General features: G+C 45.9%; 1 protein-coding gene across 13 annotated transcripts in view; it reads left to right on the top strand.

Moving 5' to 3' along the window:
* Positions 1–26,978, top strand: part of LOC140386703 (general transcription factor II-I-like) — a 220,322-nt gene that overhangs the window by 75,275 nt on the left and 118,069 nt on the right. For all 13 annotated transcript variants that reach the window (XM_072469273.1, XM_072469274.1, XM_072469272.1 and 10 more), the window contains 4 exons: positions 327–464; positions 1,403–1,586; positions 3,105–3,133; positions 23,245–23,296. In XM_072469273.1, coding sequence (XP_072325374.1) covers positions 327–464; positions 1,403–1,586; positions 3,105–3,133; positions 23,245–23,296 — 403 coding nt within the window. The remainder of the gene's footprint in view (positions 1–326; positions 465–1,402; positions 1,587–3,104; positions 3,134–23,244; positions 23,297–26,978) is intronic.

The raw sequence follows: 26,978 nt of genomic DNA, 5'->3' as shown, positions 1-26,978 counted from the left end.
CCTTCTTAACAGCACTGTGGGTGTACCTACACCACATGGACTGCAGCTGTTCAAGAAGACAGCTCACCACCACCTTCTCAAGGGCAATTGGGGATGGGCAACAAATGGGGACTTAGCCAGTGATGCACACGCCTGTACAAATGAATTAGAAAAAACATGTCAAAGGAGAAGTGCTTTTGTGTGGCTTATGTTAAGTAATGACATTTGTTTTCTCAACTTATTTTAATAGGTTTATTAGTTGTTCAGCTCAGTGGGTCTAAAATAAGCTTGTGGCAATGATCTGCAATGTTCTCTCTGCTCGCCTTTAATAATTAGTTTAATTTCAGGTGTGGCTGAGGAGCGAAAGGCAGCAGAAAAGTCCAGAAGTGAAGATGTTCTCTGTGTGACACCGACTACTGTGCATAACCAGGTTGACGTTGAAACAACAAGAAAATCAGTTGAGGAGTTATTTTCTTCACTCTATGGTACTGTTATGTTTCAATTGCTTGTGGGGATGGGGGAGAATTAGCATTGATGTACTATGACTATTGTTTGTTGACATTAGTAGAATTGAATTAAGTGTTTCAAAGGGAAGGTGTTGCTTTACTTGCCTTCTTGAAATTCACCAATCAGACACAGGACTGGTAAACAAAAGTGTAGATTCTTTCATTTGAAGACTAGTACTAATAAATACAAATTACATGAGAGCTCAGCAAAATGCATTTAACCTAAGGTTTCCAGACACGCACACAGGCGCAGCTAGTCATATGCTGTTTTACATCACATCCTTTAATGATATGTGCAGTATTTACATATTCTCGCAAAGTGATATTATATCCAGTTATTAAATCCAGTTTTATAACCAATTTCTACAATGAACTGTTTGTTAAATAGGGACGCGTAGAATCTCGTGATTCTGAGTACCAGAGTAGTATCTTGCGGTCTACGCCTGAATTATCGGACTGCACTTGTGATAGAGTTTTGGAGCCGAGTGCAATTTGTTTTCAATTTGCACAATGCATGCTTCTAACCCTTTAAGATGCATTGCCTCCAAGACTGTCTCCTTTCTTAGGTCTTAATACGGTAGAATGCATGTCTCTTCGACGATGCCTGTTTAAGTGACTTGAGCACACGCTGATGGTCCTCTGCCGTGCATATGGAACATCTTAACTCTAAGCAATGATGCTCTTGCTGGGTGATGGTGTTGTTTAAAACCAAGGGAATTTAGTTTTATTCCTGTTACAGTACTTTGTTGTATCCATGAGTTTATGAATACATTTTTGGAACCCAAAATACCTTCAATCCAGGATTTTATATCTAAAATATCAGATCTTTCAGCATTCTGCCAATCTGATTACTACATATCTTTGTGCTATTGTTTTTACACCTTGTTTGTTACCTTGTCTGTTCTGTCTAATTTCAGGTAAAGCACTTGGGAAACCTACTCCAAACCCTGTGCCATATGAGAAGATCTTGAAGGACCCAGCTGCTGTCGGAATACAAGGACTTCCGGATGGAGTGTGTTTTAAGCGGCCTTCAGATTATGACAATGCAACGTTAAAAAAGATTTTGGAGCAAAAGGCAAAGATTATATTTTTAATAAAGAGGTAAACTTTCCCATGAGCCTCTTTTTAAGAGCAAGTTTGAGTCCTATAATGAATCAAGTGCAAGACGTTGAGCTGCAAAGTTTAATGACTGAAGTCTCATTATCATGTGTTGCTTCAGATCAGTACTTGCCAGACCATCAAACTAAAAAAAACTAATTTTCCATATGAAGCTGGTATAACATGAAAAATGTGACTTATGGGAGGTTATCTTTTGGCTCTAAAGACTTTGTTCAGGCACTGGGTTTTGGAGAAAAAAAGCAGTTCTCTTACCAAAGATAAATATAAATCCTTTGTTATCCTGTGACTCCTAATTTACTTATTTCTCTGGCTCCTGACAAGCACTCATTGAGTTTAGAGGCCATTCAATTCTTTGCATTGATGTTGGCTCTTGCTAGTTTTTTAAAAATACATTTAGAATACCAATTATCTTTTTCCAATTAAGGGGCAGTTAGCGTGACCAATCCACCTACCCTGCACATCTTTGAGTTGTGGGGGTGATAACCACGCAGACACTGGGAGAATGTGCAAGCTCCACACGGACAGTGACCCGGGGCTGGGATCAAATCCAAGTCCTCAGTTCCGTGAAGCAGCAGTGCTAACCACTGCACCCAGCTCTTGCTAGTTAACTACAGAAGTTAATGCTGACACTGAAGGTTTTAAAATAAACTGGGGCTTCTCTTGAAGCTATTTCAGAGCCATTTTATAATAGACCATTTTTCTTGTGATCATTGGTATATTTGATGGAATAGAATGCATTCTCTGTATACTGGACTACCTTCTGCTGAGTGCTTAGTGGTGAAATAGATGAATTCAAGCCATCCTATTTGCAGAATTACTTCCTGGACAGTTTTGCAAGCAACTACTTCTTTTGAGTACTCCATTTACAAACCTTGCTGGATATTCAGGGCCTAGCAAGAATTACTTTAGTACAGTGGAGAGAACAATTGAGAGTAAAACCTTTTTTAATAAATTGGTGCAGGGGAACTTCACTGGAGGATCCTCTGTTAGTTGCATGTAACTCTAGAAATTGCTGGCATTGTATACTATAAATAGTTGTAAGAAAGGGCTAATATGAATATTTATGGATCAAATTTAACCTACCCAATAAGAATTGTTGAAAACTACACTTACTATTAATCTCTGAATTACCCATCTTTGCTAAAATTGCCAAACATTTTGAGCGTTTGCTTCAAAATCCAGTGGCTGTAACATATTTATAAATCGCAGTGAAGATTTTGAAACGCTTGAACCATTAATGGGTAAACTCCCAGTTCATTTCACTTTTGAAGAAAATGTTAATGTTTCCAAAATGCAAGACCAGAATCTGCACAGATTGTTCTTGTGTAATCAGACTATTTATTGCGTACTGATAGGAAGCTGATGTGTACAATTAGAAAAGCTTCACAAAACACAATGTCCACATGTACATTTTTAAGTAGTGATATCAAGTATGATGGAACAGCTGAGCATTTGTGGGTGGTTATCAATACTATGCAATCTCTTTTTCTTTTAATCTAGGCCATTCCTGGATGCATCCATTCAGCAAGGTAAGTTGTTTATGATGCATATTTTAGTATTTTTAACGTGTGCAGCATATTTTACACTACTGTAGTATAATCTTGGTGAATACAGAATTAAGTGCAGCATATTTTACACTACTGTAGTATAATCTTGGTGAATACAGAATTAAGTGCAGCATATTTTACACTACTGTAGTATAATCTTGGTGAATACAGAATTAGGTGCAGCATATTTTACACTACTGTAGTATAATCTTGGTGAATACAGAATTAAGTGCAGCATATTTTACACTACTGTAGTATAATCTTGGTGAATACAGAATTAAGTGCAGCATATTTTACACTACTGTAGTATAATCTTGGTGAATACAGAATTAGGTGCAGCATATTTTACACTACTGTAGTATAATCTTGGTGAATACAGAATTAAGTGCAGCATATTTTACACTACTGTAGTATAATCTTGGTGAATACAGAATTAAGTTATCAGTTTATAAAATTATGACCTATGATTGTGAAGAAATCTTTCCAAAGGATGTATTTATGATCCATTTACCAACTTGGTCGACAGTACAATACATGCAGATGTCCGTACAATACAGGTAGGAAGAATTGAGTTGAAAGCACCTTTAGTGGACATAGATATCTCAGCAGAACACAGGATTGGAACACCAAAAATGTGAATGAACTCTAGGAATGCCTGGAGCATAGTTAACAGGAGTTTCAGTTGTGACTACGCATGACACCGAATTCTGAGGCTGAAGATAAGGATGATTAATCCGAAGGAGTTTACCAGCAGCACGGTAGCATTGTGGATAGCACAAATGCTTCACCGCTCCAGGGTCCCAGGTTCGATTCCGGCTTGGGTCACTGTCTGTGCGGAGTCTGCACATCCTCCCCGTGTGTGCGTGGGTTTACTCCGGGTGCTCCGGTTTCCTCCCACAGTCCAAAGATGTGCGGGTTAGGTGGATTGGCAATGCTAAATTGCCCTACGTGTCCAAAATTGCCCTTAGTGTTGGGTGGGGTTACTGGGTTATGGGGATCAGGTGGAGGTGTGGACCTTGGGTAGGGTGCTCTTTCCAAGAGCCGGTGCAGACTCGATGGGCCGAATGGCCTCCTTCTGCACTGTAAATTCTATGATTCTATGACTAGTCAACCGAAATGCAAGTTAACAACTATAAAGGTTATTCGGCGATAGCCATTTCGGATCACGCCCTGCATTGGGTAGACCTAGAGCTGGGGGAGGAGAGGGACCAGCGCCCGTTGTGGCGCTTGGAGGTGGGGCTGTTGGCGGACGAGGAGGTGAGCGAGCGGGTCCGAGGAAGCATAGAGAGATACCTGGAGGCCAACGATAACGGGGAAGTCTGAGTGGGGATGGTCTGGGAGGTGCTGAAGGCGGTGGTTAGCGGAGAGCTGATCTCCATTAGGGCCCACAAGGCGAGGAGAGAGCAGAGGGAGAGGCTGTTGGGGGAGATGATGGGGGTAGACAGGAGGTATGCGGAGGTGCGGGAGGAGGGACTGTTGAGGGAGAGGTGTAGCCTCCAGGCCGAATTCGACCTGTTGACCACCAGGAAGGCGGAGGCGCAGTGGTGGAAGGCCCAGGGAACGATTTATGAATATGGGGAAAAGGCAAGTCTGATGCTGGCGCATCAGCTTCGGAAGCGGGATGCAGCTAGGGAGATCGGGGGAAATAAGGATAGGGGAGGGAGTGTGGTGCGGAGTGGGGTTGGCATCAATGGGGTCTTCAGGGACTTTTATGAGGAACTGTATCGGCCCGAGCCCCCACGGGAGGAGGGAGGGATGGGCTGCTTTCTGGACCAACTGAGGTTCCCGAAGGTGGAGGAGGGACTGGTGGCGGGATTAGGGGCCCCCATTGGGCTGGAGGAGCTGGCCAAAGGGATACGGAGCATGCAGGCGGGGAAGGCACCGGGGCCGGACGGTTTCCCGGTCGAATTTTACAAGAGATATGTGGACCTGTTGGGCCCGTTGCTGGTTAGGACCTTCAATGAGGGAAGGGAGGGGGGGGCTTTGCCCCTGACGATGTCCCGGGCACTGATCTCCTTGATCCTGAAGCGGGACAAGGATCCCCTGCAGTTTGGGTCTTGCAGGCCGATTTTGTTGTTAAATGTAGATGCCAAGGTGCTGGCGAAGGTCTTAGCCACGAGAATGCAGGATTGGGTGCCGCAGGTCATCCACGATGACCAGACTGGGTCCGTGAAGCGGAGGCAGTTGAACGCGAATGGGCGGAGGCTCCTGAGCGTTATTATGATGCCGGTGAGGGAGGGGGAGGAGGAGATAGTGGCGGCGATGGACGCTGAGAAGGCCTTCGATAGGGTAGAGTGGGGGTACTTGTGGGAGGTCATGAAGAGATTTGGGTTTGAGGAGGGGTTCGTCAGGTGGGTTAGGCTGTTGTACGAGGTCCCGATGGCGAGTGTGGTCACGAACAAGAGGAGGTCTGAGTACTTTTGGTTGCATCGAGGGACGAGGCAGGGGTGCCCCCTGTCACCCCTGCTCTTCGCACTGGCGATTGTACCTCTGGCTATGGCACTGAGGGAGTCGAGGAACTGGAGGGGGCTGATGCCAGGTGGGGAGGAGCCTAGGGTGTCTCTCTATGCGGACGACTTGCTGCTATGTGTAGCGGACCCGGTGGGGGGGAATGCCGGAGGTAATGAGGATCCTCCGAGAGTTCGGGGCTTTCTCTGGGTACAAGCTCAAGATGGGGAAGAGCGAGTTGTTCGTGGTTCGCCCAGGGGGACCAGGTGAGGGGGATTGGCGAGCTCCCACTAAAAAGGGTGGAGAGGAGCTTCAGATATTTGGGGGTCCAGGTGGCCAGGAGCTGGGGGGCCCTGCATAGACTTAATTTCACGAGGCTGGTGGAGCAAATGGAGGAGGGGTTTAAGAGGTGGGACACATTGCCGCTGTCCTTGGTGGGTAGAGTGCAGCCAGTCAAGATGATGGTGCTCCCAAGGTTTTTGTTCCTGTTCCAGTGCCTCCCCATTCTTATCCCGAAGGCCTTCTTTAGGCAGGTCAACAGGAGCATAACTGGGTTTGTGTGAGCGCGAGGGACTCCGAGGGTGAGAAGGGTGCTCCTGGAGCGGAGTAGGGATGGGGGGGTACTGGTGCTGCCCAACCTCTGCGGGTACTACTGGGCCGCCAATGCGGCGATGGTGCGCAAGTGGGTGATGGCGGGGGAGGGGCGGCATGGAAGAGGCTGGAGACTGCATCTTGTGAGGGTACGAGTCTGGAGGCACTGGCAACGGCGCCGCTGCTGCTCCCTCCAATGAGGTATACCACGAGCCCGGTGCTGGCGGCTACCCTCAAAATTTGGGGGCAATGGAGGTGGCATGGGGGAAGTGGTGGCCTCGGTGTGGACCCCGATACGGGGGAACCACCGGTTTGTCCCAGGGAGAATAGATGGAGGGTTTTTGGGGTGGCACTGGGCAGGGATAAGAAGGTTGTGGGACCAGTTTGTGGATGGGATGTTCGCGAGCCTGGGTGAGCTGGAGGAGAAGTATGGGCTCCCTCCGGGAAACACCTTTAGGTGTCTACAGGTAAGGGTGTTTGCCAGGCGGCAAGTGGTGGAATTCCCGCTGCTGCTGCCACGCATGGTAAAGGACGGTGCTCTCGGGGGTGTGGGTTGGAGAGGGGAAGATTTTGTCAACATACCTTTCAGCTCCTCCACCGAGGCCTCCTCCTCCTCCTGCATCACCTGGTAAGTGGGAGGATGAGTTGGGGGAGGAGATCGAGGAGGGGACGTAGGCAGATGCCCTAGGGAGGGTGAACTCTTCCTCTTCGTGCGCGAGGCTCAGCCTCGTACAGTTTAAGGTGCTGCACAGGGCACACGTGACCGGGACAAGGATGAGCCGGTTTTTTGGGGGTGAGGACAGGTGTGTTAGGTGCTCGGGGAGCGCAGCAAACCACACCCATATGTTCTGGGCATGCCTAGCACTGGAGGAATTTTGGAAGGACGTAGCGAGGACAGTGTCGAGGGTGGTGGGATCCAGGGTCAAACCGGGCTGGGGGCTTGCAATATTTGGGGTTGCAGAGGAGCCGGGAGTGCAGGAGACGAAAGAGGCCGGTATTCTGGATTTTGCGTCCTTGGTAGCCCGGCGAAGGATTCTTTTTCAGTGGAAAGATGCGAGGCCCCCAAGCGTGGAATCCTGGATCAACAATATGGCGGGGTTTATTAAATTGGAGAGGGTGAAATTTGCCTTAAGGGGATCGGTGCAAGGGTTTTTCAGGCGGTGGCAACCGTTCTTTGCCTATGATCAGCAGCAGCCCGGGGAGGGGTGGGGTGTTCTGTTTTATTTTTGTTTGTCTATACTGGGGGATCTGAGGGGGTGTATATATTTGCTATGTTTACTATATGTTTCGGTGGGTGTTAATTTATTATTTGTGTATAGGGGGGGCATTGGGTTGTTTTGTTTTGTTTGGTATTTCTATTGGGTTCCTTTTACGTTTTGTTGTTGATATTTTGTGAAAACTTGAATAAAAATTATTTATTTAAAAAAAACCAACTATAAAGCTTTTAGCCCCCCCCAAAAAAAATAATCTATGAGAGAAATCACCAGTTGTCTTCTGTGCTAACTTCTATATTTAAATTTTTTTCTGCACATTTAAATGTTTTACTTGCAGGGAGGATTTCATAAAGGCTGAGGTGTCAGAAAAAAAAGAGTTGCACTGTATAAGACCATATGAGGTAGACATCAGGGCTTGAGACTTGGACCAGATACTTGGGCTTAGCTGAACAGTTATCCTGGAAATATTGCAGTTTAATTTCTGATGTACTCTGACCGTAACCAGCCTCATTAAGCTGAACACGTCAACCAACCCCCCCCCCCCACACACACACACACCCTGAATCGATCTGACTCGACCACCCACCCATTTCTGCTGCAGCTGGAATTCGAAGTTGGAAGACAAAGCATGCAATATGATTGAGCTGCAGAAAACTTTTCAGGCAGTTCTCAGCATTGCTGCTGACTGGAAGATTTTGGCTAATAATGAGAGGCAAAGCAAACAGTTAGAAGAAATTTGGAGTTTATTCTAAAGTAAGTGATAGGGGACAGCCAGGCTTGTCATATAGAAGGAAGTGAATGCGGATTGGGACTCGGAGGCTAAAGTGAGAGTAGGTGGTCAGAGGTTTGAAGAGACACCAGGCAAGTGTTAGTGGACTCTTCATACTCTGAAAAGTAATGTTGATATTTTTGGTTCATTTGGCCTCATACAAATTAATGGGAGTGTACATCAACTGACTTAAAAGCCGATTTCTGCAGGTTGAAAATTTTCAAATGTGAGTGTTTCTGAAGCCACCTTAAGAGAGACAAGTTATACAGAAGGGAAACCATGGAAACTAAACAATGTGTTTATGGCTTGAAGGTATGTTTTTTTCAGTGGGATTTGTTTTTCTGAAAGTAGGTTGTGTTCAATCAAGAGCAGATCCCTCAATCCTTTATCCTATCAAAAAATAATTTCAAACATCTTCATGGTGCATGTTGATGATTTCTTATGGAGTGGTACTGTGGAATTTGAGAAGTGTTATTAAGATAAAAATGAAATTCTAGATTGGAATTGGAGCTTCAGGGACGTTTAAATATATTGGTTTAGACATGAAGCAAATGGGTCTGGAGTAACTTTAATGAACAACCTTATTTAGAGAGTGTTAATTCTATCCCGATTAATTGTGCGAGGTCCTGCTATGACATCACAGAAAGATGATGTCACATCTCAGGAAACCGAGCAGTTGCGGGGTTTAATTGGTCCGTTGTATTGGCAATGGACTCAGACCAGACAGGATGTAGTTTTGATGTATTGTGTTGAAAACCACTGGTGTTTTTTTGGGGGAAAATATAATGTTAAAAACAATCAATGTGGAAAAATGTGTACTTAAATTTCCATCCTTCAGTGACACATAACATGAGCTGCTCATTTCAAAATATTTTTGATAGTGAAAATGGAAAGTGCCGTCCTTTATCCCAGGAAATGAAGAAAATAATTGGGTTGTTAAATTAATTGTAATTTAGCTGCAGCATCACTGGCTCTTGTGGAAGCAGTGAACAAGGGATCCCATTGGTCAAATAATTTAGGGGAATTCTTTACAACGGGCGTAGTGAAGATAGTTTGCCCATTGAATAGTACATACACTGTACAAAAAATGAGTGTAAAATTACTTTTATTATGGACAGGAAGGGGTTTAATTTAAAATTGCCTGACTTCTCCCCTCACCACCCGTAAACAGAAAGGTGATTTTTGATTTCCCCCATCCATAATTGGTGATGTGTTTCCCCCGGCCTTCAATTTTTGGAGTGATCCAATCCTCTATTAACCCCACAGCAAACTCAATGTTGGGAAATCGGATTGTTAGTTTATTTTGCACAGACATAAAACTTGGAAGAGGGCTTCCTTTCTGCATTCATAATTTAAAGGAGAGATATGGGAAAGAAAGAAGGAGAAAGCCAAAATAGCCTCTCTATTAGAGAGCTTAGCAGGCTGAAGCTGATGTGGGGTAATCCATTTTTCAGTAGTGCTGACTCCCATGTCGGAGAGGCCCTAAAGATGAATTTGTATTGTAGTAGACAATGCTATAGAAGTTCAAAGGTTCCAGTGCAACCCATTTAGGTGAAGGCCCCTCGATTTAAACCTGGTCAGAGCTCTAGTTCTGCTGTTATTTTTGTTAATGGAAGGTGGCAGACTGCAGACTTTAGATTCTGAAGACAATATTACAGATTCTAGCACCTTTTAGGAAGGATCGTGTGACAGAACTCCAACTTCTTCCCCTTGGTTTGGACAAAGGATTCAAATTTCTGGTCTGGATTCTTGAGTTACTTAATGTTTCATTCATAAGTTTTACCAGACGTTTCAAAGTCCTTTGTCCTTAGAAAGATCATTACCGTTGACTAGAGCCTGTCGTAGAAGTGTAAAGTACCTTTGTGCATTTCCTTGCAATTTGATTTCTGCAGTCATAGGGTGTGCCTCTTTAGAGTTGATGAGGTTGTTGTGAGTTGTAGCCAGTCATAGCTTCAGTCACATGTTAAAGACTCATTTTATTTGAAAAGGAAAATGATTTTAGAAAGTAGTCAGGATGAGATGGATATACCTGTTCTTTCATGTCTTCTTGGCATGTCATGTTGTATCCGGGGATTGGATTTCACCTGACAGAAAAACATCTTTCTAAAGTTTAATTTCAAAGGTTTAATTTTAAAGGAATAAATCATGGCAGGACAGCTCCAAGGTGTGGTCTGCTCCTCTTGCTCCATGTGGCAGGCTGGGGACAGTTCCAGTCCCCAGAGCCAGCATGTGTGCAGGAAGTGTCTCCAGTTACAGCTCCTGGAAGCTCTAGTTTCAGGAGCTGGAGCGGCGGTTGGAGACACTGGAGCATCCGTGAGTTGGAGTGTATCGTGGATAGCATATATAGAGAGGTGGTCACACCGCAGGCTCAGACTCTGCAGGCAGGAAAGTAATGGGTGACCACCAGGCAGAACAAGAGAGCGAGGCAGGTAGTGCAGGAATCTCCTGTGGCCATTCCCCTGCAAAACAGATATACCGTTTTGGATACTGTTGAGAGGAAAACAGCAAAAGCCAAACCTGTGGCACCACGATTGGTTCTGCTGCAGAGGGGAGGAGTAATAAGTGTAACAGTGCAATAATTATAGGGGATTCAATTGTAAGGGGAATAGACGGGCGTTTCTGTGGCCGCAAACGAGACTCCAGGATGGTATGTTGCCTCCCTGGTACCTCCACAAGGATGTCTCTGAGTGGGTACAGGACATTCTGGAGGGGGAGAACAGCCAGTGGTCGTGGTACACATCGGTGCAAACGACATAAGTTTTTAAAAAAAAAAAAAGGGATGAGGCAGAATACAGGGAGCTAGGAAGGAAGTTAAGAAATCTGACCTCAAAGGTAGTGATTTCAGGATTACTACTGGTGCCACGTGCTAGTCAGAGTACAAATGACAGGATATATAGGATGAATACGTGGCTGAAGAGATGGTGACAGGGGGAGGGTTTCAGATTCCTGGGGCATTGGGACCAGTTCTGGGGGAGGTGGGACTTGTACAAACTGGACGGGTTACACCTGGGCAGAGCTGGAACTGATGTCCTAGGGGGGCTATTTGCTAGAGCAATTGGGGAGGGTTTAAACTAAAATGCCGGGGGATGGGAACCTACGCAAGGAGTCAGAGAAAGAGGGAGGAAGGACAAGCAAAAGGTAGAAAAGAGAATAAGAAAAGTGTTAGGTGGAGAAATCAAGGACAAAATTCAAACTGGGCAGTAGAGAAAAATATTGTGAGCAAGACCAGCATTGTGAAAAAGACAAACTTGGGCTCTGTGCCTTAATGCACGGAGCATTTGCAATAAAGTGGATGAACTAATCGCACAGAAGTGGATGAATTAATCGCGCAGATAGATATAAATGGGTATGATATAATTGGGATTACGGAGACATGGCTGCAGGGTGAACTGGGATGGGAACTGAATGTCCCAGGGTTCTCCGTATTTAGGAAGGACAGGCATAAAAGAAAAGGTGGTGGCGTGGCACTACTGGTTAAAGAGGAAATTAACACCACAGTGAGAAGGGGTATTAGCTCTGACAATGTGGAATCTGTATGGGTAGAGTTGAGAAATACCAAGGGACAAAAACATTAGTGGGTGTCATATCGACCCCCAAACAGTACTGGTGAGGTTGGGAATGGCATTAAACAAGAAATTAGTGATGTATGTAGTAAGGGAATATGGGTGATCATGGGTGATTTTAATCTTCACATAGATTGGGCAAATCAAATTAGCCACAATGCCGTAGAGGAGGAATTCCTGGAGTGTATACGGGATGGTTTTCTTGACCAATATGTGGAGGAACCAACTAGAGAGCACGCCATCTTAGTCTGGGTACTGTGTAATGAGAAGTGAATTATTGCCAATCTGGCCGTACGAGACCCCTTGGGGATGAGCGACCATAACATGATAGAATCTTTTTATCAAGATGGAGAGTGAAGTAGTTGATTCGGAGACTGGGGTGCTGAATCTTAATAAAGGGAACTATGAGGACATGAGGCGTGAGTTGGCCTTGATAGTTTGGGGAGAGTTACTTAAAGGGATGACAGAGGATGGACAATGGCAAACATTCAAGGAACGCATGGAGGAACTACAGCAGCTGTTCATTCCTGTCTGGCACAAAAGCAAAGGGGGTAAGAGGGCCAATCCATGGCTTACAAAGGAAATTAGAAATAGTTCCAAGGAAGAAGCATACAGATTGGCCAAGAAAAATAATAGTTCTGAGGATTGGGAGCAGTTTAGAATTCAGCAAAGCAGGACGAAGGGATTGATTAAGAAGGGGAAAGTACAGTACGAAAGGAAGCTTGCAAGGAACATAAAGACTGACACCAAGGCTTCTACAGCTATGTGAAGAGAAAGAGATTGGTAAAGAGAAATGTAGGCCCACTGCAGACAGAAACAGGGGAACATAATAAGTGACAAAGAAATGGCTCAGCAATTAAATACATACTTTGTTTCTGTCTTCACAAATGAGGACATAAATCGGATCCCAGAAATGTTGGAGAATGAAAGGTTTAGTGAGAGGGAAGAACTGAGGGAGATCAACATTAGTAGAGAAATGGTGGTGGGAAAACTGATGGGATTGAAGGTGGATAAATCCCCAGGGCCTGAGAATCTGCATCCCAGAGTGTTTAAGGAGGTGGCTCTGGAAATAGTGGATGCATTGGTGGTCATCTTCTGGGATTCTATAGACTCTGCAACTGTCTCTGCAGATTGGAGGGTAGCTCGCATCACTCCGATATTCAAAAAGGGAGGTAGAGAGAAAGCAGGGAATTATAGACCAGTAAGCCTAACATCGGTAATGGGGAAAATGCTTGAATCCATTATCAAGGACTTTATAGCGGAACATTTAGAAAGCAGTGACAGGATTAGACCGAGTCAGCATGGATTTATGAAGGGAAAATCATGCTTGACAAATCTGTTGGAATTCTTTGAAGAGATAACCAGTACAGTCGACAAGGTCGATGTGGTATATTTGGACTTTCAGAAGGCATTTGACAAAGTCCCGCATAAGAGATTTATTGTGCAAAATTAAAGCGTATGGGATTGGGGGAAATGTATTGAGGTGGATAGAAAACTGGTTGGCAGAGAGGAAACAAAGAGTAGGGATTAATGGGTCCTTTTCAAATTGGCAAGCAGTAACCAGTGGAGTACCACAGGGATCGGTGCTGGGACCCCAGCTATTCACAATATATATTAATGATTTGGATGAGGGAACAAAATTTAACATCTCAAAGTTTGCAGATGATACCAAATTAGGTGGGAGGGTGAATTGTGACGAGGATACAGGGATCCTACAGCAAGATCAGGACAGGTTGGGCGAGTGGGCAAACCAATGGCAGATTCAGTATAATTTAGATAAGTGTGAGGTTATTCATTTTGGAAGCCAAACAGGAAGGCAGATTACTACCTGAATGGTTGTAAACTGGGAGAGGGGAGTGTGCAGCGGGACCTGGGTGTCCTTGTGCACCATTCGCTGAAAGTAAGCATGCAGGTACAGCAGACTGTAAGAAGGCTAATGGTATGTTGGCCTTCATTGCAAGAGGTTTCGAGTATAGAAGCAGGGATGTGTTGCAGGGCCTTGGTGAGGCCACACTTGGAGTATTGTGTGCAGTTTTGGTCTCCTCTGAGGAAGAATGTTCTTGCTCTCGAGGGAGTGCAGCGAAGGTTTACCAGACTGGTTCCAGGGATGGCGGGACTGTCATATGAGGAGAGATTGACTAGGTTGGGATTGTTCTCGCTGAAGTTCAGAAGAATGAGGGGGGGGGATCTCATGAGACTTATAAAATTCTAACAGGACTAGACAGGGTAGATGCAGGGAAGATGTTACCAATGATAGGTGTGTCCAGAACCAGGGGTCACAGCCTGAGGATTCGGGGTAAACCATTTCAGGTGAGCCTGTGGAATTCATTACCACAGGAAGTAGTTGATGCTAAAACTTTGAATATATTCAAGAGGCGGCTGGATATAGCACTTGGGGAGAATGGGATCAAAGGCTATTGAGTTGGATGATCAGCCATGATCGAGATGAATGGAGGAGCAGGCTCGAAGGGCCAAAAGGCCTCCTCCTGCTCCTATCTTCTATGTATCTATGTATAGAATATGTTGAAATAAAATCTGATTTGTTGTGAATTATTGATTTTTGCATATTAACTCATAAAGTTTTATTTTGAATTTGTCAGCTGTATCTGTTGAATTTAAATACATACAGATGGGGGCATTGATTGAATAGTTACATATGAAGAGACAATTGCTGACACCGGAGCAGAGTGGAGTCAGGAGATGTATGCCTGTAATGTTTAACTAATCTAAAGACTGACTTTGGATTCTTCCTTCATCAACTGGCTGGCAGGAAAATAACTAAGCCTGGATTGCAACTGGCAGATCAACAAATTGAAGCCCATGTCTGTTTTTTTTTTTACACTTTACTTTCATAGTGTCAGACATTGAAGAACAAGTGTTATACAAGAAATGAAAGACTAAGGAGCATAAGTATGTAGGAAATGTGTAATTACAATCCTAAATATGTGTGCACTCTTTCCATCCATTGTTTAGCCTAATGGCCAAAATGGAAGGTGAATGCACCAAGTCATTAGAGTTCATTAACAGCACAATATTTGAAAAGGAAAGGTGTAGTACTTTCAGTATTAGCTGGAGCAATTCTTTTCAAATCCAACCCTTCCATTGCCAACCTATTAAAGATAGTTAATGAGAATGGGTTACAGTGGACAACCATGCCCTATTCTTCACGAGAGCAAGGGAAATTTCTGTTGGTCTTTCATTTATATGGATCTTGGAGCTGGAATACACATTCCAATTAAAATCTCAGATTCGGCCAAATTATCCAGTTGGCATGAGTCGCAACATTAAAGTTTCAAAAATCACTGAATCAGAATTGAAGTCCAGCAGCCAGCTTGGTACACAATTGGTCCATCAATGACTTTTGTCAGTCACTATTCATTGTTGTCCTCAGAAGGGCAGCTCATAGAAAATGGGCCTAGGGAATGATGCTTGGCTCACAATGAGCCTGGGAGTTGGAATTTAAAATTCATGAGAGGCATTATGTGGAAAGGAATGGGCATGCCAGATTGCTCAGAACTACATGATCATGTGAAGTCCTTGTTGATGGCACATTATTGAGAAACTCCAGAATATAGAGGACAAGAGGTTTTTGCCCCATTCTTTTTCACAATATGGTCAGTGGCCAACTTGTTAGTAATGCACCCAGGTACCTAGAAAAAGCTGTGTTCACTTTCTGGAACACACTCTGGGACTGGTATAGCACAGTGGGCTAAACAGCTGGCTTGTAATGCAGAACATTGCCAGCAGAGCGGGTTCAATTCCCGTACTGGCCTCCCCAAACAGGCACCAGAATGTGACGATTGGGGGCTTTTCACAGTAACTTCATTGAAGCCTACTTGTGACAATAAGTGATTATTATTATTAGTACTCTGTGATAGATGCTGATTTCTACTTCATGTCCTTGGCTATAGAATCATATATCTAGAAAGATAAATATAGGAATTCTGATATCCTGAAACAGGATCGACCTGCTGGCCGATATTTGGACAAAATGCCTTCCTTCAAATAGTTTTTTTTCCAGATTGAGGCCATGAACAACTGAGTTTGATGATTCTGCGTACGGTTTTAGGGCTTTAAATTGCTTTTTAAAAATCAGTATGTTTCCTAATTGCTATATCTGACATATGTCATTGAAAATCCGACTTTCCCTAGTGTCAGTCGAAACAAGGTTTTAAAATTTCATAATTTGTTAGGTGTAATATTGTTACAGTGAATTAAATACTGTCAAATATGGACTTCCGGTGGCGGCTATGAAGGAGTAAGTCGCACATTTGGTGGCTTCCGCTCTGGTCGCACTTTTGGACCTTTTCCCTGTTTTCCACCAGACTTGAATTGTAAAACGGATGTTAGTGGCAATTGTTTACTGAATTCCCACTTTGGTGCATGGAGAGAAGGACTACAAGTGTTCGTAAAGCTAGAGAAGGCTTGGGCTGTAGCTGCAACAGAAGACAGCATGGCGGAGGTTCAGACCTTTAGCTTGTCGACCCAACAGTCTATGGAGCAGCTGATGCAAGTCATTCAGGAAGGCTTTGCTACGCAGGAACGGGACTGCTTGGACCCGATAAAAGAGTCGATTGAGCGGTTGGCGCATAGATTGGACGCCCAGGATTGGGCGATCCAGAAGGTGGAGAAGGCGCTAGCTGAGCAGGAGGAACATCAGACTGCGGTGGAGCTGGAGGCGTGGATGCTGAGGGACCAGCAGAAGAAGCTCCTGGAGAAGGTGTAGGACCTAGAAAATAGGTCCCTCCGGCAGAACCTAAGAATTGTCGGGCTCCCGGAGGGGTCCGAAGGAACGGACGCTGAGGCATACATCGCAGACATGTTTGTGAAGCTGTGGGGGATGGGGCACTCTCCCGGCCCTTGGAGGTGGACAAGACTCACAGAGCACTCGCGAGGAAGCCGCGAATGGGAGACCCCCCGAAGGCAATGGAGGTGAGATTCGACAGGTTCTCGGATAAGGAGCGCATTCTACAGCGGGCCAAGCAGACACAGAGCTGTAAATGGGACAATAGCATCCTACGGGTTTACCAGAGCGTAGAGGTGGCCAGGAGGAGAGCAGGCTTCAACCACATCAGCTCGATGCTTTTTAAGAAAAAGGTGAAGTTTGGACTGTTATACCCAGCCCGTCTCTGGGTCACGCATGAGGATCAGCACTTCTACTTCGAGTCGTCTGACAACGCGTTGGACTTTGCGGGAAAGAAAGGGCTGGTGATGGATTGAGAACTTTGGAACTTGGCTGCAACATTCATGTTTTTGTTTTTTTTCTTTTTGTTTCTCTCTGTTTTTGTAAAAAGTTTCCCGTTTTGCATTTCATGGAAGATGTTTGTGATGCCGTTTGCATTGATTTGGAACCAGCGGTAGAGCTGAGTGAGTTAAGGTTTTCATTTGCACTGTTGGGGGATGGAGGGGTGCTTGTTTTGATCTTGGTGTTTTTCTATTGGGCAATTATGTGGGGATTGTTTGATGTTGGAGTTTATTTGTATGAGGGGTGGGGAGGGAACAATAGGTGGGAGACTATCTGGCGCCGGGGATGGGGGCCACCAAGCTAGCTGGGTGAGCTAGGTCTCGGAAGCGCAGTGGGGAGTGTGCATACGTTTGGTTGAGTAAAGGGGTTGGGTTACAGGGTGTTGTTACTGAGGGGGGTGTGAGTGTTCTGCTGACGAGGGAGGGACTTGGGCTGAGGGACAGAGGGGAGGTTGAGGGCTGGGGCTGCCTGGGGGTTAACCGGTGGAGGTGAGGAGCACAGGCTGGAGGCAGTCCTAAAAAAGGGGATGGCTAATCGGCGGGGGGGGGGGGGGGGGGGGGGGGGGGGGCAGGGCATCCCAACTAGGCTGATCACCTGGAATGTTCGAGGGTTAAATGGGCCGGTCAAAAGGGCACGTCTGTTTGTGCATCTTAGGGGATTGAAGGCGGGCATGGTAATGTTGCAGGAGACGCACCTTAGAGTTACGGACCAGGTTAGACTGAGGAAAGGCTGGGTCCGTCAGGTCTGTCACTCGGGACTAGATTCAAAGACTAGATGGGTCGCGATCCTGATCAATAAGCGGGTGGTGTTTGAGGCGGGTAGAATAGTCTCGGACATGGGAGGTCGGTACATTATGGTCAGTGGGAAGCTACAGGGGGTGCAGGTGGTATTAATAAATGTGTATGCGCCAAATTGGAATGATGTGGAGTTTATAAAGAGGATGATGGGGAAGATACTGGACCTGGACTCGTACAGGTTGGTCATGGGAGGGGACTTCAACACAGTTATGGACCCTGGCTTGCACCAGTCAAGCTCTAAAACGGGCAGGGTGCCAGCAATGGCAAAGGAACTAAGAGGGTTCATGGAGCTGGTGTGGGGGATCCATGGAGATTTGGGGAGCCGAGGGTGAAGAGTTCTCCCTCTACTCACACGTGCATAAAGTGTATTCCCGGATTGATTTCTTTATTTTGAGCAGGGCCTTACTGGCAGGGGTGGTGGACATGGGGTACTCGGCGATTACAATCTCAGACCATGCTCCGCACTGGGTTGACCTGCAGGTTAGTAAAGACTGTATCCACCGCCCGCACTGGAGGTTGGATGTGGGACTTTTTGCGGATGAAGGGGAGTGCGAGCGGCTGAGGAAATGTATTCAGAGCTACCTGCAGGTCAATGACACGGGGAAAATTTCAGCAGCGATGGTGTGGGAAGCACCGAAGGCAGTGGTCAGGGGGGAGCTGATCTCGATCCGGGCCCATAGGGAGAAGGTGGACAGGGCAGAGACGGACCAACTGGTAAAGGAGTTACTACAGATTGATAGGAGGTATGCGGAGACCCCAGAGGCAGGGCTTTTAAGGGAATGGCAGAGGTTACAGGTGGAGTTTAGCTTGCTGACCACGGAGGGCGGTGGAGCAGTTGAGAAAGGCGAGGGGGGCGATCTATGAACATGGAGAGAAGGCCAGCAGAATGCTTGCACAGCAGCTTAGGAAGAAGGAGGCAGCTAGGGAGATGGGAACCTGGTTGGTGATTCAGTAGGGGTGAATAAGGCGTTTAGGGATTTCTACAGCAGGCTGTACAGGTCGGAACCCCCTACGGGGCCGGAGCGGATGAGGCGCTTCTTGGAGGGGCTGAATTTCCCAAAGGTGGACGGGGAGCGGGTAGAAGGGCTGGGGGCCCCAATTGGGTTGGAAGAGATAGTGGAGGGTTTGAACGCCATGCAGTCGGGTAAGACCCCGGAGCCGGACGGGTACCCAGTGGAGTTCTATAAAACGTTCTCCGGGATATTTGGGCCGGTGTTGATGAGGATGTTCAATGAGGCAAGGGAAAGAGGGGTGTTGCCCCCGACGATGTCACAGGCAACGATTTCGCTGATTCTTAAACGGGACAAGAACCCGGAGCTGTGAGGTTCACACAGGCCGATCTCCCTGTTGAATGTAGATGCCAAGTTGCTGGCCAAAATCTTGTCCTCCAGGATCGAGGATTGTGTTCCGGATGTTATTGGGGAGGACCAGATGGGGTTTGTTAAGGGCAGGCAGTTGGTGGCCAATGTAAGAAGGCTGTTAAATGTGATCATGATGCCCCGGAAGGTAGGGAGGTGGAGGTAGTGATCGCAATGGATGCAGAAAAGGCTTTTGATTGGGTAGAATGGGACTATCTATGGGAGATACTGGGACGGTTCGGATTCGGGCGCGGCTTTATTGACTGGGTCAGGTTACTGTATCAGATTCCTGTGGCAAGTGTACGGACGAATAGGACAACATCGGACTATTTTAGACTGCACCGGGGGACGAGACAGGGATGCCCCCTCTCCCCACTGTTGTTTGCGCTGGCTATAGAGCCGATGGCAATTGCTCTGAGTGCCTTGAGGGGCTGGAGAGGACTGGTCGGGGGGGGGGGGGGCTGTTGGAGCACACGGTTTCGCTCTATGCAGATGACCTGCTTCTGTACGTTTCCGACCCAATAGAGTGGATGGAAGAAATCATGAGGACTTTAGGAGAATTTGGCTGGTTTTCGGGGTATAAGCTTAATATGGGAAAGAGTGAGATGTTTGTGGTCCAGGCAAGGGGACAGGAGAGGCGACTGGGAGAGTTGCCGTTTAGGTTAGTAAAGGGAAGCCTTACGTACCTAGGCATCCAAGTGGCGGTGGAATGGGACCGGCTGCATAAATTGAATCTGGCCCGGTTGGTGGACCAAATGAAGGACTATTTTCGGAGATGAGATGCGCTTCCATTGTCTCTGGCTGGGAGGGTGCAAATGGTGAAGATGACCGTCCTCCCGAGATTCCTATTTGTATTTCACTGTCTCCCCATCTTTATTCTACGGTCCTTTTTTAAGCGGGTCAACAGGGCTTCGTCTGGGCGGGCAAGACCCTGCGAGTAAGGAAGGTAATGCTTGAGCGGAGTCGGGGAGAGGGCGGGCTGGCGCTGCTAAATTTTTGGAACTATTACTGGGCGGCGAATATAGCCATGATCAGGAAGTGGGTGGTGGGGGATGGGTCGACATGGGTGGGTGTAGAGGCGGCTTCATGTAAGGGCACCAGTTTGGGGGCATTGGTAACTGCGCTTCTGCCGTTCCTGCTGGCACGGTACTCCACCAGTCCAATGGTGGTGACGGCCCTGAGAGTTTGGGGCCAGGGGAGGCGGCATGTGGGAGCAGTGGGAGCATTGGTCTGGGCCCCAATCTGTGATAATCACCGGTTTGCCCTGGCGAGTATGGACGGGGGGTCCCGGTTATGGCAGAGAGTGGAGATTGAGAGGATGGGGGATATGTTCATAGAGGGGAGCTTTCCAAGTATGAGGGCGTTGGAGGAAACGTTTGGGTTGGTGAGGGGAAACTAATTCAGGTATCTGCAGGTGCGGGATTTCCTTCGTAAACGGGTGTCAACCTTCCCGCTCCTACCGCTTAGGGGAATTCAGGACAGGGTAGTTTCCAGAGGGTAGGTAGGAGACGGGAGCGTCTCGGACATTTATAAGGAGCTTATGGGGTTGGAGGAGACGCAGACCAAGGAGCTGAAGCGCAAGTGGGAGGAGGAGCTGGGAGGTGAGATAGAGGATGGTCTATGGGCAGACGGGTTGAGTAGATGCGTCTCCAACATGTGCCATGCTCAGCCTGATACAATTTAAGGTTGTTCACCGGGCTCACGTGACAGTGGCCCGGATGAGCAGATTCTTTGGGGTGGAGGACAGGTGTGCAAAATGAGCGGGAGGACCAGCGAACCATGTCCACATGTTTTGGACATGTCCAAAGCTTAGGGGATTTTGGCAGGGGTTTGCGGAGGTCATGTCCACGGTGTTAAAAACAAGAGTGGCGCTGAGTCCAGAGGTGACGATTTTCAGGATGTCAAAAGACCCGGGAATCCAGGAGGAGAAAGAGGCAGATGTTCTGGCCTTTGCTTCCCAGGTAGCCCGGAGACGGGTAGTATTAGCATGGATGGACTCAAATCCCCCGAAGTCGAAGACCTGGCTATCGGACATGGCTAGTTTTCTCTGTTTAGATAAAATCAAGTTCGCCTTGAGAGGGTCACTGTTAGGGTTCACCCGGAGGTGGCAACCATTCGTCGACTTCATTGCGGGGAATTAATCGTCAGCAGACCCCGGGGGGGGGGGGGGGGGGGTTAGTTTAGATTAGAGTAGGGGGTCAATAAGGGAGGGACCTGTAGGAGAGGTAAATGACTTTTGCACTATGTTTATGGTTTCATGTATATTGTTTCTTTTGGTATTGTCACTATACCAAAAATACCTCCATAAAATGTATATTTAAAAAAAATATTGTCAAATATGTAATGTTGATACTGGGCGAATCATTCGTGTTCCAATATTCGGCCATAATTTGCTGTCAAAATTGTGAAGCTAATGGCATTTCTGTTGTTTAGGTGAAGGTACCAATAGATAATTGATCTCAAATATCCTAAAGTTGCTGTCTGCTTCGTCTTGACTTTGTGAAAATAGTACCTCAGTGTCTGCCTCATGATTAAAATGCACTGAATGGTGTGAATCTGGTTCATCTGCACAGTAGATACACACACTCACAGTAGGAATTGCGGCACACCATCGCGAAACACACACACACCCAACCGCCCCCTTAAAGAGTTTTAAGTACTCTTTTAATCATGTGATGAGTGTTAAATGCTGTCCATTAACCTTAATGAAATTTTAGCCTTTTCAGGGTTTACTTGTTAAAGATTTTAAAAATGAGAAAACCGTTGCCATTTATTCTCTGCATTCAGTCTTTCTTTACCTCTCATTATTTCTTTCTGTACTTTATTTGAATTCATTGAATGATACAGCATAGGAGGAGGCCATTTGGCTCATCGTGACTGTGTTGGCTGCTCTCTTACACAAATTTATTCTGTGTTGCATTCTTCCCAAGATTGTGACATCTTTCGGTTTGTTCCTCTGCACATAGCTGAGGCCTGAACATTGCTTCATCAGATAACATCCTTGATTTTATGATCGCTTCTTCTTTTAATAAAGCCAGCGATCCCATTTCAGTTTGAGTCCTGGTAATTTTGTAATTTTTCAATCTGATTGGTTGGAAATATGCACGGTAGCACAGCGGTTAACACAGTTGCTTCACAGCTCCAGGGTCCCAGTTCGATTCCCGGCTTGGGTCACTGTCTGTGTGGAGTCTGCACGTTCTCTCCATGTCTGCGTGGGTTTCTTCTGGGTGCTCCGGTTTCCTTCCACAGTCCAAAGATTTGCAGGTTAGGTGGATTCGCCATGATAAATTGCCCTTAGTGTCCAAAAAGGTTCGGTGGGGTTATGGGGATAGGGTGGAGGTAGGGTGCTCTTTCTAAGGGCCGGTGCAGACTCGATGGGATGAATGACCTCCTGCTGCCCAGTAGATTCTATGAGTTGCTTGCCCTGGTTGGCTGGGTACCTCATTTCATCATTGCAAGCTTAACCCTTTCATAGAATCACTACAGTGCAGAAGGAGGCCATTCAGCCCATCGAGTCTGCACCGACCCTGCGAAAGACCACCCAACCGAAGCCCAATTCTCCGTCCTTTTCCCACACCCCCACCTAATCTTTTGGACATCTAGGGGCAATTTAGCGTGGTCAATCCACTTAACCTGCACATCTTTGGACTGTTTGAGGAAACCACGTAGGCATGGGGAGAAAGTGCAAACTCCATACAGTCACCCGAGGTCAAATCGAACCCAGGTCCCTGGTGCTGTTAGGCAACTGTGCTAACCACTGCCGCCGTGCTGCCTCAACTTGCCATGCAAAAATGTAAAGATCTAAAAATGCAAAGGCACGTCTAACCACTAATTGTTAGATGCCGTGACATAAGAAAACATGACCCAGTCTTTGCACTGAGAGGACATTTTTCTTCTGTTCCTTTTTAAAATACCACCAGTTCTTCCCATTCAGAACTCTTCTTTCAGTTTAGCTTTACTGATTATGTTGCAATTATTCTGTATTTGATGCCTCTGCCATCTACTGGTGTAAATTTCAATGAATTGTTTTCTGTTTGATCTTAATGTGAAATGTAAAGTGTTTTTAATAATTTAAAATTATTTAAATTATGAATTATTATTTCTATAGTGGAAGCAATACAGCCCACTGGAAAGGAGAATACACAGGTGCCAGTTGCCAGGTGAGAAAGAAAATACAGGCTAATAGAAGTAAATTGATTTGTCTTGTGCCTTACAACACTGTGCACTCATTCTGTGATTTGATCCCTCATCCTCAATTGCCTGTTTCTTTCCTCTCTTCTCCCCTCCAGCTGCTTTTCCTCTTACCCATTTTCTGCATCTTCTGTGATTCTAGATGCTTATGTATCTATCTGTTTCCTGACTTTTCTCGTCACCTTCAATTTTCTGTCTTAAGTTCTCTCCCATTCTTTATGACTCTACCTCTGTACCTTCTTCATTCTGTCTGACAGTCTCTCTCATTCTGTCTGTACATCTGTCTCTTCCCTCCTCCATTGTTGTCACTATCCCTCACTCTTCTCATTCTATGTTGTTCTTGCCCCACCCCCCCCCCCCCCCCCCCCCCCCCTCCCCACATTCTTGCTTTCCTTTCCTATTGACTGACTTCCACACTTTGACTTTCCTATCTGCATTCTGCATTTCTAATTGACCAGTACTATTATATTCACATATAGGTCTTTTAACTGGGTGAGTAGCAGGAATTTTGTCTTTGAACATCTGAGGATGAATGGAATAATACCTGGTATAGAGTGCATGGTGGAACAAATTGGTGAAAGAGAGTTTTTTCCCTTGACGATCAAAATTAATATAAACTACTGAGGCTGGATTGAGCTGTGAGGAGGCCCAAATTTATAAGCACAGCAAGAGATGAAGGTGTGACAGAAGCAGTTATAGATGTGCATGAATTTTGAAATTTGACCATAAAAATATGAAATATTTTGGCTCTTTGCCAGGTTGAGTGTTCAGCCTTGTATCTTGACTTTGTGTATGGATCAAAGTAGGAAACAGCCAGAACTTGATTCATTTTAACAGTGTAGATAAACACTTCAGTTGAAATCATCATAGAGCCATCATTATGTGATGACCAAGGTTGTGGAATAAATATACAGAATACTTCAAAAAGCCAGCGAGTATGGCAAAGGAGGGAGGGGCTAGCTGTGAAAATAAAGGTTGACACAAGGACATTAGAGAGGAAGGATCCTAGCTCTGAAGATCATGAAATAGGATTTAGAAAGTTTCATAAAATGCTGATGGGAGTAGTTTATAGGCCCCCTTATGGCAGTTATGCCATTGGACAGAGCATTAAAACACAATTATTTGTGTATGTTACAAAGGCAATGTAATAATTGTGAAGGACTTTCATCTTCAATAGATGTGACCAATGAAATTAGTAAAATTGAGATAAGTTTGTAGAATACATTCACGTCAGTTTTTGGAGAAATATGGGGCGAAATTCTCCCCCAACGGCGCGATGTCCGCCGACTGGCGCCAAAAACGGCGCCAATCAGACGGGCATCGCGCTGGCCCAAAGGTGCGGAATGCTCCGCATCTTTGGGGGCCGAGCCTCAACATTGAGGGGCTAGGCCGATGCCGTAGGGATTTCCGCCCCGCCAGCTGGCGGAAATGGCGTTTGTTGCCCCGCCAGCTGGCGCGGAACTGCGGCGCATGCGCGGGAGTGTCAGCGGCCGCTGACAATTTCCCGCACATGCGCAGAGGGGAGAGTCACTTCCTCCTCCGCCATGGTGGAGACCGTGGCGGAGGCGGAAGGGAAAGAGTGCCCCCACGGCACAGGCCCGCCCGCGGATCGGTGGGCCCTGATCGCGGGCCAGGCCACCGTGCCCCCCCCCCCCCCGATCGCGGGCCAGGCCACCGTGGGGGCACCCCCCCCGGGGTTGGATTCCCCCCCCCCCCGGACCCTCCTGGAGCCCACCCACGCCGCCTGGTCCCGCCGGTAAATACCAGCTTTGATTTACGCCGGCGGGACAGGCAATTTCTGGGCGGGACTTCGGCCCATCCGGGCCGGAGAATTGAGCGGGGGGTCCCGCCAACTGGCGCGGCCCGATTCCCGCCCCCGCCCAATCTCCGGTACCGGAGACTTCGGCGGGGGCGGGATTCACGGCGGCCAACGGCCATTCTCCGACCCGGCGGGGGGTCGGAGAATGACGCCCATGTTGTGGAATCAAATGGGGATGAGGTTATTTTATATCTAGTATTATTCAATGTGGCAAGGTTTATTAATTATCTTCTAATAAAAGATCCACTGGAAACTAGTGAACATAATGCAATTTGATTCCTTGTCGAGATTGAATGTAACATAATCCAATCACAAGCAAGAATATTAAACCTAAACAAAGCCAATTACATAACTATATGTGACAACTAGCTAGGTTGATTGGATAAATAGACTAAAAGGTATGGCAGCAAATAAACAATGGAAAACATTTTTAAAAAATAAATTCAAAATACATTCATTGAAACACAAAAAACTCACCAAGAAAGATCCATCCATGGTTTAACCAAGGAGGTTGAGGATAGTATTTGTTTAAAAGAGGCTTATGAAAAGAATGTTAGCAAGCCTGAGGATTGGGATTTTTTTATAGAAACCAGCAAATAGCCACTAAAAAGTTGAATACAAGGGGATAAAGTAGAAAATGTGAGAAATTGGCCAGTACTATAAAAGCAGATTATAAGAGCTTTTATATTAGAGTCTATAAAAAGGAAGAGTGACCAAAGTAAATGTTGGTTCCTTAGCAGTAGAGATGGGAGAAATTATTTTTGGAAATGAAGAAATGGCAAAGATATCTTCACAGAAGAAAATACAGTTGCATGCCAGAAATAGAGGGATGATAATTAATATCAGCAGAGAAAAAGTACTGGAGATATTTAAGTAACTAAAACTGATGATGCCTCAGTTATTTTGTGGAAATTGTGGTGAGCCATGAGTAATCAGAATGAGAAACATAAATAATGAAAAGTATTGGCTAAATTAATGGTATAAAAAGCCGGTAAACCCCGTGGACATGATGGCATATGTCCAGGAATTCTATAAGAGATGGCTGCAGATTTGGTGGATGTAAATTCCCCAGATTGGAACCGTTCCAACAAATTGGAACTGAGCAAATTTAACATCGCAATTCAAGATAGGAAGGCGAGAGAAAATCAAAAACTACAGGTCGGTTAGACGGACAATAATGGGAAAGTGATTAGATCTATTAATAAGGAAGTCTCAATGCATTTAAAGTATAGTATGATATAAACAAGTCCCCATTGGAAAGGGAAATTCAACAATGAAAGGAAAATTGTCTTTGTCAAATTCAGTATGGTTTCGTGAGGATATAACTAACAGGGTAGAAAAAGGGGAATGAGTAGATGTAGTATACTTGGATTTCCAAAAGATTCTGCAAGGAGCAACAAAATTGCTAATAGGATAATGGCTCATGGAGTTAGGGGTAATTATATATTAGTATTGATAAAGGATTGGTTATCAGATAGGAAACAAAACGTAGGGATGAATGGTGCATTTAAGTTGGCAATACAAGTGGAGTGGAGTATTGCCAGGATCAAAGCTGGGGCTTCATCTATTTACAATCTATATTCTGATTTAGATGAAGAGATGTGTTTCCAAGTTTGCTGATGATGCAAAGCTAGGTTGAAAGTAGGGGGCGGCACGGTAGCACAATGGTTAGCACTGTTGCTTCACAGCGCCAGGAACCCAGGTTCTAATCCCGGCTTGGGTCACTGTCTGTGTGGAGTCTGCACGTTCGCCCTGTGTCTGCATGGGTTTCCTCCGGGTGCTCCGGTTTCCTCTCCCAAGTCCCGTAAGACACGTTTGTTAGGTGAATTGGT

This window comes from Scyliorhinus torazame, chromosome 12 (genome assembly GCF_047496885.1).
Source record: "Scyliorhinus torazame isolate Kashiwa2021f chromosome 12, sScyTor2.1, whole genome shotgun sequence".
Lineage (NCBI taxonomy): Eukaryota > Metazoa > Chordata > Chondrichthyes > Carcharhiniformes > Scyliorhinidae > Scyliorhinus > Scyliorhinus torazame.
The sequence above is the reverse complement of the archived record's forward strand: the minus strand, read 5'-3'. Positions and strand labels throughout refer to the sequence as shown.